This window comes from Rutilus rutilus (assembly GCF_951802725.1).
Source record: "Rutilus rutilus genome assembly, chromosome: 17".
Classification (NCBI taxonomy): domain Eukaryota; kingdom Metazoa; phylum Chordata; class Actinopteri; order Cypriniformes; family Leuciscidae; genus Rutilus; species Rutilus rutilus.
This window is the reverse complement of record NC_140230.1, coordinates 11,463,956-11,477,073: the sequence shown is the minus strand read 5'-3', so window position 1 is coordinate 11,477,073 and position 13,118 is coordinate 11,463,956. Positions and strand designations below refer to the sequence as shown.

General features: G+C 39.1%; 1 protein-coding gene across 1 annotated transcript in view; it reads right to left on the bottom strand.

Moving 5' to 3' along the window:
- Positions 1-172: 172 nt before the first annotated feature.
- snrka (SNF related kinase a) overlaps positions 173-13,118 on the bottom strand; it is a 61,289-nt gene continuing 48,343 nt past the window's right edge. Inside the window, exons 4-6 of the mRNA XM_084385856.1 lie at positions 9,188-9,400; positions 7,742-7,876; positions 173-3,811 (exon numbers count right to left, since the gene is read on the bottom strand). Of these exons, the coding sequence (XP_084241982.1) occupies positions 2,482-3,811; positions 7,742-7,876; positions 9,188-9,400 (1,678 nt within the window). The 3' untranslated portion in view covers positions 173-2,481. The remainder of the gene's footprint in view (positions 3,812-7,741; positions 7,877-9,187; positions 9,401-13,118) is intronic.

Here is a 13,118-nt window from a genome sequence, read left to right as displayed (position 1 = left end):
CGTCCAGTCCTTTGAACCGAGACTTTTACTGTTGTACAGAAAGCCCACAGATAAACAACTTGAATCATTTTACTTTCATAATGTGACGTATTTTGGAGTGAAACAAGATATTCAATGAGAAAACCGTAGTGCCCATCCCACACACTGACAGAAAAAAGGACAAAAGTCCAGGTTTAAAGACAACATATTTCACATTTAATTTTGGACATCACCATAGCTATATGTAACTTTTAAGGACAAGTTTCAGCAACAGAACATTTAATCATTTTGCTTGTTCAAAGTTGTTTTTTTTTCTTTTCTTTTTCTTTTAACGTCAGTACATGGTTTGGTCCTGTAACATTTTGTGGTGGTTCTTTTCCTCTGAATGAACGGGGATCAAAAATGTCAAACGCACAACACATGCACATGACGTTTAGCTGTTTACATAAGGGTAGGACAAAGTCAGAGACTGACATAATGCATATAGCACTGTTTTCTACTCACCCTCCCTTGCTCTGTTCTTGACACTCATATCTAATAAGGCTATATTACAGCTATGAACAAGAAGTCCAACACTGCATTTCTAAGTGTAGAGCACCATATTTACACCAATATTTACAGACGTTATTTTTTTTTAAACAAAGAGACAAAACAAACAGAAATACTTAAGATAAATTTGGGTCAAATGAGCCATTTGAAGGATGTACAGATTTGAAATATAAAAACAAAACCAAAAAAAATATATTTACATATAGCTGCAACTTATAGCTTAGCTTATTGCAAATGCCCTTTAAATCTCTCAACCTATTCTTTCACACTCTTCACCTGTAGAGCTTTGACTTATTTCTATGCCATATGATGGTCAGCCAATGGCCAACTCTTGAGCCATATTTCCTGAAAGAGTGGCCATCCACTGAATAGATGACATACCATTTAATTATTTATCTGTTATCAGGTGGCCAGGTGACAAAAAAAGCCCCATTTTATCCCAACTATAAGCCAGTTTAAGGCCCACATCCAAAACAGCATTTTAAAACAGCAGTCCTTTCAAAAAAATAAACTTTGAAAAAAAAAATATATGTACATACTTATTAACAGCCCCTAAGGCCAGTCAATTCTGAGACTGGTATATACAGTAACTCAAAGCTGAATGGTACAAGAACAACAGGGTTGAAAGAGATCGGAATCTGCAACCGAAAATGATTTTTAAAGCCAAAGCAGTGTCCTTAACGATAAAATCACTTCTCCATTCAAAATTTCGTCTTGTAATAATGACATTTAAAACGAGGGGCACCGGCTCAACGGTTCTCATTAAAGTATTCAGTACAACACAAGCTGAATACTGTCGCTGTCTGCGGGTTTGATTTCGCTCTGGCAGAAGCAGCGTTGTAAAGGCTAATTATCCCCACTGTGATTCAAAGTATCCTAATTGTAGACTTACTTATACCGTGGTGCAATTTTAATCTGATAATTTGATAAAAACTAGGATGAACACATTAATGTGTGGGTGTATCCACAGTGCTGTCTGGGATGCGAATTTGGCAAACATTGTTACTTAAGAGGGCATTTCGCAGAGCTTGAACGGATAAATTGCACTTAAATCCCAAATGATCCCTCAAATATACATATGTGTTGTGACTTGTATGCGTCAATGTAATTCAAACAAAGTCATGTGGATTATCCGTAGCCCCCTTAAGGGAATTTCCCCTTGTTATTGCAACTGATTGTCACTAACCTCAAAAATTTAGTTATATTGAACATTTCTAAAAGGTGATGTGGAAACACTTCAATAGCACTTTAAAAATGGAGGGGGAGAAAAAAAAAACACACAAAAAAACAAAAACAAAGCAAAATGGTCATTTAGTTTAAGACTCGTCAGACAGCACTATGAATTAAAACAGGGGTTGTTATTTACTCTCACTATTGCTTTAACTGTATTACCATCTCGTTACAATCATATTGGGGCTTAAATTTACAAAACCAATTGTGGTATTTATAGGTTGAGCTTCTTTAAGTGCTTGCATTATGAATTGCCATGTTCTGCTCTATCACATACTGTTGGTCTTAATTTAAATACCTCACTTTATTAAAAGGTCATTTTATTTATACATACAGTTTTCACAACTCTTGATTGATTGGGTGGTGTCGGAACCATGGAATTCAAATTAAGAGTGTTTAATTTCAAGGGCTATAAAAGCAAAATAAACAGGACTTAAAAACAAATGTTGAATTCTATTAAAAGTCTAACTGGGCAAAACGAATAAAGACACACAATAAAGAAAAGGATAGCAGCGTGCACTTCATTAAAAACAAATGGGTCCAAGAGAAGAAACTTAATAAATAAGTTGTGAGAATGATTAAGACAACACAGAAGGCAGGTTTAAAGGTCAAGTTGGGATCAAGAGAGGTCATATACAGCTACTGGTGGAGAACTCAAGTCATCATATGCTACAAATGTGGCAATTGGAACAATCCACTCAGAACCAGCCGTGTGCTGTGCCATCATATGACCTGACAGCAGCTGGCCTGGGCTGAGGCACAGAGTAGCCCATCCCTGGGGCTTCGCTGGATGTTCACGGAGATGGTCTTTTCACACAGAGGTAGCTGGAGAACATTATTTTTCAAGTTCAGATTGTTCTCCTTGACCAGGCCAAGTTCATTTAACATGACTGCTGTTTGGTCTTGATAATGCTCCATTGCCCCAACGCCACCATTCAAGGCAGGGTTGATCACTTTGTCCAGACTGTTGTTGGAGCCAATGCACATCTTCCAGGAGGACTTCTCCTGGATTTTAACGCTGGACAGGCTCTGAGGATCAAGGATAAACCGTCCCCCACCACCCCCTCCAGAGCTGCGATGTTGAAACTGAGAACTTAAACACAGACTCATGAGTTTTAGACTTTCTACCAGTTCCCCTGCACTCCGCGCTGCACTACGTGTTGAGCCAGATGAAGCATTGTTGTTGTTGCTACGCGAACAGCTGGAAGGGCCTCCTTGTCCTTTTGTACTCCCGCCACCTCCACTGCTCCCTCCTGTACTACCACCATTTCCTCCTCCTGGAGGGCTGCCCTTGTCTGGTCCTGAGTTACCTTCACCAGGTGGTTTGCTCTGCCCTCCGCTACTACCGCCCCCATTACCCCCAGAGTTTCCAGGCGGACCCTCACTACTGTCCCTGCGGTTCCTGCTGTAGGTGAACCCTGTGTCTTTGTCTAGTCGTCGGCGATGGCTCTCTGAATCATCGTCGCTGGTCTCCGAGCTAGAGCAGCTCGAACCACGGCCCTGACTTTTGCGGCGGTGGTAACGCTTCTGGGCTGTACCAGGAGATGCTATGTTCATCTTCAACCGGCTGAGCTTGGGCGGAAGACTCTCATCCATGTCGAAGTCATCGTCTGACTCGCCTTCCTCCTCGAAGATCTGATTGAGCACTGGGGCACTTTTTCGAGATGTAAGTCGGTTGGTGATGGACAGTGGTTTGCGGCGCAATACCACCTGGGTCGGCAATGGTGAAGGCTCCTGTTCTTCCTCCTCCTCCTCATCTTCCTCCACTCGAAAGAGGCAAGTTCGTTGCTTGGCTGAAGTGGATGCAAGAGGGGCCATGACCCCAGGCTTAAGGGGGTTTGGGGGCAGAGCAGCAGGGACAGCAGAGCTGCTGGAGGCTTCGCTGATCTCCTCTCTACGGCTCACTTCCAGAAGCCCTTTATTGCGGTGACCGTTCAGCAGGCTCTCTGTACTGCGAGCCGGAGCCTGTGGACCCCCAGCATGAGAGATGGACGAAGAGGCTAAGCTGTCCTCGATATCCTGATGCATGTCGATTTTAGTTGGCCATGACTGCCTGCAAAAAAGAAAAGAACATAGTCCTTGATATAAATAACCTTGCTTTAAATAGAGTACAATCTCCCTTAAAGTCAAAAACAGCATAAGGTTGTGACTAAAAGCAGGATAATATTAAGTACAGGTGGACATTGCCAAAAACTATTTTTAAAGACAGAAGCTCGAGAGTGCCTTAGGAAAACAGCCCAAATGGTAATGACAGTCCTTGACAAAAAAGCCAGACTTGCTTCTTGTGCCAAGCACTCAAGCAAGAAACATGGCAATTCAGAAATACATCTCTGACTTGATGCTGCAACTTACTTTTATTGTCTTTTCCTATATCCTTACCTTCCTGCTAGAGTTTCATTTACACAGCACAGTGTGTGCACTTATGCAAGTTGCTATGGAAAGATACTTTGCTAAAGAGATACTTTAGGCTTTTGAAACAAAGTGAAACAGAGCTCCACAATGTCCTCCCTGGTTGTCATAACCACATCAACACTCCATAAACTTTATGCTGGGCGATAAAACGGTATCGGTATTTATTGACGGTACACCATTGTCTGTAACGATATAAAAAATGTTCGATATAGCGTTCCATATTTTCATTAAAATGCGCGCATCGCTAGCGCAACCACCACAAGGATTGCCCAACGTCACATGGCAAACGTACTGAAAGCAGAATTAAACTGCGCTACTCATTTTGTGCTTCACGGACCGTTTATCAGTTTGGACCATCAATGTCAGTGCTGTGCGAGCCGATCTAGATCAAGCAACACTGTTACTACACAGCGCTAAGAGATGCAGTAACAAAAGCATTTGAATTCGCCAATGAAGTAACAACATCGCTGCGAGATCTAGTGAGAAAATTTGCACTTGAAATTTCTCCGTTATAAACATGTCACACATCTTTTTCCAGTACTTCAAAACTCAAATATGATCATATTTAAATATTTTTAATGTGATGACTGTTTGAAAATGTGATAAATTATTTGTTCATCCTTCAAAGCTTACCCCCATTTATAAAACTAAAAGTTTCCACACACTTTCCACCTTTGTTGCCATTGGCTTGGCTTGCTTAGTTGGGGACATTAAATTTAACATTTCATTTAATATTCAACAATAATATTGATCTGCCTGCATTGACACTATGATACTAGAACTGAACTGAGCTGGACGATGTCATCATGGTTTTCTCCAGAGCGGCTGTATATGTATATGTATATGTATATGTATATATATATATATATATATATATATATAAACTAAATTAATAACTTTTTTTTTTACTACAAAAATGAAACATCACTGAACTAACTTAAGCTGGACTGTGACGCTATTTTCTTCAAGAAACAAACTTTTTTGCATTATTTTCCTGTTATCTCTGTAATGCTGCTTTGAAACAATCTGTATTGTAAAAAGCGCTATAAAAATAAATGTGACTTGACTTGACAATTTTATTTTTTAAATTTTTTACATTTGATTTTTTTAAATCAAGGAAATTTCTCTGGCATTTCTTTCTTTTTGCTGTATCGAAAACGTACCTAACTGTGACACCACTGTGTCGTATCGAACCGAACCGTGAATTTTGTGCCGGACCCCTACTTCTCACAGATGTTGATCTACCTCAAAGTTTGCCTTGATTGTTCAATGTTTACACTTTTACATTGCACACATTTTGTAACATTTGATTCAAGTTCAAGAGTTTCTTTAACACTTAATCTTTTATATTTACTATTTACTTACTGTTACACTTACTATTTATAAGGCATAAAGATATTTTGGTTTACATTTTATTTTTGTTTTTGACTGCTAAAACTAATATAATTTGTTGTTTGCCTTAATAATGTGGATAAAAAAAAATAAAAAATAAAAATAAATAAATAAATAAATAATAATAATTATATATATATATATATATATATATATATATATATATATATATATATATATATATATATATATTAATAAAAAAATATATATATATATGGTTTAAATCAAACTTTTCTACTTGTCTTTAAATAAATAAATAAAAAAGGTTATAAAAAGTCAATAATTATTGATACCGAACGATATTAAACATTATATCATGATACATTTTTTAGCTATATCGCACAGCCCTACGGCAAACGCAAATGCCTTGATTAAACAAATATTTAATCACATTTTTGCTTAGAGAGAACAGTAAAGAAAATCTGTTAACAAGGATACAGGGTGAAACTTGTCAAATGGCTTGGTAAAATATTGCCCCTTTTTGCATTACTTGTGTTACTATTTTTAGGATATAATGAATTAGTGGACTTAGACCAAGTCTGATTTATAAAACTATAGCTATGCTTAGAGGCCTCATGAGAAATGATTGTAAACATTTCTGTATCTGTTCATCATAAAGAAAAGAATAAGATAATTTCTGCAATGGCTTAAGGCTTTTGCAAATGATGCTGTCAGTCTGATGATGCTGTCCGCATTTCATGTGTAACTTCAAAAGTCAACCTCATACAGTGAAATAACGTTTCAGGCAGAATTTATACTCTACCGCTCATCAACATTCTCCACTAGGATGAGGAATTACAATTCTGAGTACATACAGCCTATAAACTATTTCTGTCTATGAAGGGCACAACTGATGAACGAGAACAATGCAATCGTGATCTGGGTAACCAATGGCTCCAACCGAATTGATTCTGGGAAGAATCTGGGAGGCTCAGTTTGCTTTTCCATTCTGTTGATATTTCTACGTGGATTCCCATAAAAAAATCATGTCACCCTTCATGATCCCTGCTGCATCCTGAGGACTCTTTCCTCTCTTCACCCCATCCAACATATTCCTCTCTTACTACTTTCCCACACCACATCCTCTCATTTCTTCCATTCCCAGCTCCTTTCAAAAAGCATCCGCAGCCTCGCTGCTTTTCTAGGTCAGTCCAAACCAATTTCAGCCTCATCTTTTAAACACATTTGTCACCCGGTGCGGCGCTCAGAGGATGTGCTGGCTGTCCACACACAGCACAGTGAACAGACAGGAATACTGACATCTAGCAGAGCTGACCTCTCACAACCTCTTATAGTGAATCCTGCTCCCCTATGAGCACCAACACCTACTCCCAAGAGCCTGCCTGTGTACACCATGACATGGTCAACTCTTTTGAAAGATAATCATTTTTGACTAAGTTTTGACACTAACAACAAATAATATGAGCAAGACTTTTTGCCTGTTGCACCAAAACTAAGAAACCGTAGAGGACTTAAAGGGATAGTTCACCCAAAAATGAAAATTCTGTCAGTAATTACTCACCCTCATGTTGTTCCAACCCCGTAAGACCTTCGTTCATCTTCGGAACTCAAATTAAGATATTTTTGATTAAATCTGAGAGCTGGCTCACTCCTCCATAGACTTCTAAGACACTATAACTTGCTGGCCCAGAAAATGTATTAAAGATATCGTTAATATAGTCCAAGTGACTACAGTGGCTCAATCTTAAGTTTATAAAGCGACGAGAATACTTTTTGTGCACAAAAACAAACAAAAATAACGACTTTATTCCACTTTTCATTTCCTTCTCTCTGGGCCTCGAGTCTTTTCACGTAGTGTTTAAGCGTAGCGCGTCTGTGTTGCACGTCACCACATAGGCTCACTATTGGGCGATGCTGGTCATGTGTGTGATACGTGGTGATACATTTTCTGGGCCAGCAAGTTATAGTGTCTTAGAAGTCTATGGAGGAGTGAGCCAGCTCTCAGATTTAATCAAAAATATCTTAATTTGTGTTCTGAAGATGAACGAAGGTCTTACGGGGTTGGAACAACATGAGGGTGAGTAATTACTGACAGAATTTTCATTTTTGGGTGAACTAACCCTTTAACAATACATCTCATAACTACATAGCATTCTACTGACAAAACATGAGTGTATAAATAACAGACAGCAGAAATGGAGGAACCCCCATGAAGTACCTGAATTGGGCCTTGATGTTACTGGGGCTGGAAGAACGAGGTTGCACCTCCTTCTCCTGCTTTTCCCTCAAGATCCGTTCAGCCAACAAGAAGTAAGTAGCAGTGATGTGGTTGTACTTGTTTGTCTCCAGGGCTCTGGAGGCAGAGCAAAGAGAATGGACAAGTGAGAAGGAGATACAGTGTGTGAGAGAGAAACACCAGTTTAGACAATGAAATTTGGCATGTCAGTAACAAGTAAAACTCCACGGCTCTAACAACTAGAGACCCATGTGGCTTCTATCAGTTCAAAAGGTCTTGTATAGTGGCATTCATTTTGAACACCTGAGACTAAAATAACTGAAAAATCCCAGATAGCACACTGTCCCAATACAAATGGGACATTCTGCATTCAGCTTTTTAAGATGGCGAGTCTGGGCATGTTAGCAGAGATTACACTGCTTCTTCAGGGATTGCATACCAACAATTGAACAAATGAGTTTGAATCATGCAGCGACAATCTTTTGGCAAGGATTGAGTTCACGTCATGGCCTGTGTTCATGGCCCATTTCAGCTCTTATGCACTGAGCGTTTAACATGAGCAAAGAAGTAAGACCCACTTGTGTTTTGATCTAACTTGTTTTTGTGTGTGTGTGTGTGTGAAACAAGGACATTTTGGAAAAGGAAGAATGACTTGTACATGGGATTTTAATGCAATCATTCAGTACACATCCTCTTTAAAACATATTGAGGGTTCCTTTAAGGCAGACTGACTGCAGTTTCTCATAGTGGGGTTCCCCAGCTGTCAGGGAGTGGAATCGAAGACATAAAGGAAAGACTGATGGGTGTTTTGAACTGTCACCCAGCATGCATCTTTCTACAAGACTGTACAGCAGGAGTCTTCTGCACTGTTCGTTTCATGCTCCACTGTCAGCGGGATGAAAATATTTTCCAACACTTGTGAAAAATGGTACCCTACTAATAATAAAACCATGTTATCTTACAAAAGCTTAGATAGACAACAGAATAGAACATAACACAATCAATCATTTTGATTTGATAGTCATAAAGTTGTCAAAGGTTTAACTAAAGCCGTGGTCACACATGCAAAATGTCTTCGGACACTGCAGCGGTCGTGATATGATGTCAAGATCTGCAGCGTCTTTATAAACATGAATTCAATGTATAACATTTAGTAATTCACTGAAAATGTAAAAAAATATACACTCTACTTGACATTATGGCAAAAATATCATTCTATTAATTCAGCCAAGAGGTAAGCAAAGTGCTTTGGAACCCTTTACACCAAATTCTTTAAGGTGACCACACATAAACCTGGACGCTCTTTCTAACGCAGTCTGTGATTTCAAGATAGTCCTGCTTAAGGAAAAATATAAGAACAACGGAGATACACTTCTGTTGAAAATGTTGTACATCTCAGCTTCTTAAAATCTGTATCACAAGCCTTACTCAATGATGGCTTCTCTATCGGCGATGTCTCCCAGCACCATGCGTTGGATGATGCCGTTGTGTTCCTCTTCTGAAAGATTCTTGTGAGACACCAGTGGGGTGTTGAATTTGGTAGCTGGAGATGGGTCCACCCCTTGAAGCCACGCGTGGCTCTCGATCTCCTCCAGTGATGCTCGCCTCTTCGGATCCCTCTGAAGCATTCGGTTTATCAGGCTGTGAAGAGCAGAAAGAGAAGATGAGGATGCACATCAAGTTTCTTGAACATGAACATGTGAGCCTAATTCTAGACACTGTTCAAGTCTTAACCCAGGATTGTGTCGTTCTTTGCTGGAAACCCAGGATTAGTTCAGGGCTAGTCCAAATATTTATTTGGGGGAAAATGCTCCATGATATTCATGTCACTATTAAGTTAGCATGTTTCAATGGTTTAGCTAGGCATCTTACATGTTTTTTTTTACCCTGAAAGCAAATAGGGAACATGCTTAAGATGTAGCTGCCACAGAGGGGCTTTCTATCATTAACTGAAGAGAAGCCAATAACACTTGTATTAGCTGACTGAAAATGACTTGAGTTGCTGTTGTTGTGAGCAGCCGCTGAGGCAAAGTTCGACCGGGGCGCATCAGCATTCAGCACACGTACGTGGCAAAATTACAGCCCAACCACCATGAAAGAGCCGAGGAGATTCAGCAGGCTTACAGCGGCAGTCTGAAAATCAGCACCACTGAGCTGCAGAAGCAGCCAGCCCGCTCTAGTCATTATCTGCACGCTGGAAATTTGTGAAGGCAGAGAGAGAATAAATAGATATGAGAACTGGCGAGAGAATCTGCCTGTTCGTCTCCACTTGATTATGCTGCCAGGCTCTTATCAACCAACATTACATCTCAAATTGCCATTATAATGCCAAAAATGGGATTCAGAACAACAGGACTCTTTTAGAACAGAACCTAAGTGATTAAAGCCACAATTTCTCCATCACAATATGATAGGGGACGAGACTGCAAGCTGTCATGATGACATTTCCTCTCCAGGGTTTCAGAAATAACTAGTCATTGGGCATTCTGGCAACGACAACTGTCATTAGTGAAACGTAATAAGAGTGTAGTTATCAAAGGCTATGGGACAAAGTAATGGGGTCCAGATGTGACCTTTCAATGTCAACATTAAAAAGCCCAAAAGAACAAACTATGCACTGTGTCTGACATCTCAAAGGCTGCGGATAAATGATTTCTCGGTATTCCTGTCATCAAGGCTGCTTGAGTTTATTAATATGCTGTTGAAACATTTAAAGGTAAAGTGCATTTGCAGTTTAAAGGCACACTATGTAATTTGTCACCACTAGAGGTCATTTATTCAAAACAAAGAATAGGCTTGATGACGCCTTGATTTCGCAGAATCATGGGAGTTGTTGTCTTCCCCTTTACAGCCGGAGGAGAATACGTCGAGACTCATGCAGAAGTCATATTCATGGATGACCGGTAATGTATTAAATATTTATTAACGTTACGAAAGCCGCTGGAGCGATTGCTAATGAGAGACAAGCACGACACAGCTCAAGGGCAGTGGAGCTTTTATTATTCCGCAATATTACTTTATTATTCTTCCGAATCATGCGTATCTGGGCTAACGCAGCGCTGTTTTATCATATTAGATTAGATACATCTGAGTGTGTTGAAAGTTGTTCTAATGCTATTCAGTGCATTCGCTCGGCGGCTACTATATGAAACACTTGTTGCACACTGCAGTGACCTAGAGCGATATTACGCATGGTAAATATGGTACTCGCGGTAAATCAAGAAATCGAGATTTAACTGTGTTGAGCTGTATAACAATGATTAGTTTTCTGTCTATGAATGTATCCAAACAGTTGCTTAATAAAATCATAATATATTAAAGCGTCATTGTTTCCATGATTAAAAAACAGAAATCGAGGGTAACGTGGGTATGATGTCATTGACAGGCGATGCGGTTAAAATGGCTTATTTCTCTGGAATTAAACATTATTATATAGCCAACTATATACTTTTAACCTCTCATTGTTTTTAACACATTTGTCTATGAAATATTCATGCAACAGAAGAGTTTTCCATTTCTATACTCCACAGAAGAAAAAAGCTCCTTCTGCAAAAAGAAAATGCTTCAGGGTTTTATCTAAAACTGTTATTCCTTTCCTGTGAGGATTTACACTCTTGTCTCAATCTGGTAATGACAATTATGCCAAGTTGCTAACTGTCCGCGGCCTCTCTGTGAAGGTCATTTTACTACTTTCAATGTTCTTATCAGCTAAAGACAAATTGAGATTTCACAAAAGCTAGACATTTGAGTAGCTTGCAGTTGAAGTGGAGGGCTGTACCTCAATAGCTTGAATTTCACATGCGAATCAAATGTGTGAAAATAGAGGTAGTTGTTTAATGAGAGTGAGAATATTATGCAAGCAGGCAGTGACTAAATTAATCTGCCTGACGCGATTTCCTTAAAATACCCAGTCTGAAAAGCCCTGGAGATAAAACCAAATCCAAACAAAAGAGCTTAAAACAGAAATCAGAGAGACACTGACAAGCCGCAAGACAGTTAAAGTGAAGGAGGAATCAAATCAAATGCTCATATATGAAATAATAAAATGCTGCCAACATAACAATTATATTTAATGTCAACAAATAAAGAGATTTAGACATCAAATTAGACATTTAAAATCGAATTCCAATCCATTTCTTTCGATAACTATTTAAATAGGTATATAATAAGGGTCCAAGCACCGATGGTGAGATGATCCTATTGGAATTTCTCCATTTTAAAATATATATAACTTAATATTAGAAAAAAACTATATCAAGGTCAAGGTGTCTTTATTAGTACCCAAGGGTAAATTTCTTGTGCAGACAGGAGATTCAGCAAACCATACTTAAAGGGATAGTTCGGCCAAAAATGATATTTAACCCATGATTTACTCACCCTCAAGCCGTTCGAGATGCATATGTAGTGCTGGGAGGTATGACCAAAAATCCACATCACGGTATTTTTCTAAATTACACCGGTTTCACGGTATATGGCGGTATTTCTTTTTTTCCAAGGATGACTGGGTGTAAAACACATTTTTCACTGAGTGAGAGAGGAAATGCTGCAGTAGATTGACTTAGAATGCCCTATTTTACTGTCATGAGTGAATATTGTAGAAAAAAAAATCCACACTAGAATTATGATTATTACAGGTTTGCAAGGCTGTTTATAAAGAGGTGCCAGCAGGAGGCGCTTTAGGAGCGGCAGAAATAGCGGTTTCCCCGGTAACGGCTGTACACAAAGCAGCAACGCTCATAAACGCTGCTTTCAGGAAAGATAAAGAAAGATTCAATCGTAATAACAAAGAAACTTTTCTAAAGACCGTCAGTTCACTTCAGATACATTAATATAAAAACACCCACGCTGCGTTTTGATTTTGAAACGTGCAGTGCTCATGTTTATTCAACGATGTCAATGTCAACCACAAATAGATTTTCCAAAAGGCTGTGTTGATATTGTGAACCAATGTATGGGAAACACTGTAATATAATTTGACAGCTATCAATTATAGTTTAACCTATCCATCTTCAAAGTCACGCTTACACGTGCATCACTACAGTGCAACAGTGAAAAGACCCTCTCAAACAGTGTTTGCGCTCCGATCATTATTAAAGCGACATACATCGGTATTGCGGTATTTTAAAAATTCATATCATGACAAAAATAAACACCGGTATTCGGTATGAACCGGTATACCGCCCAGCACTATGCATATGTCAATCTTTTTTCAGACGAACACATTTTCAGTTATTTTAGAAAATGTCTTAGATCTTTCAGTGGTTATAGTGTGAAGCTATGGGGTCCATCTCCTCCAAGTCCCAAAATGTGCATGCATCCTTCACAAAAGTAATCCATCCGGCTCCAGGGGGATAAACGA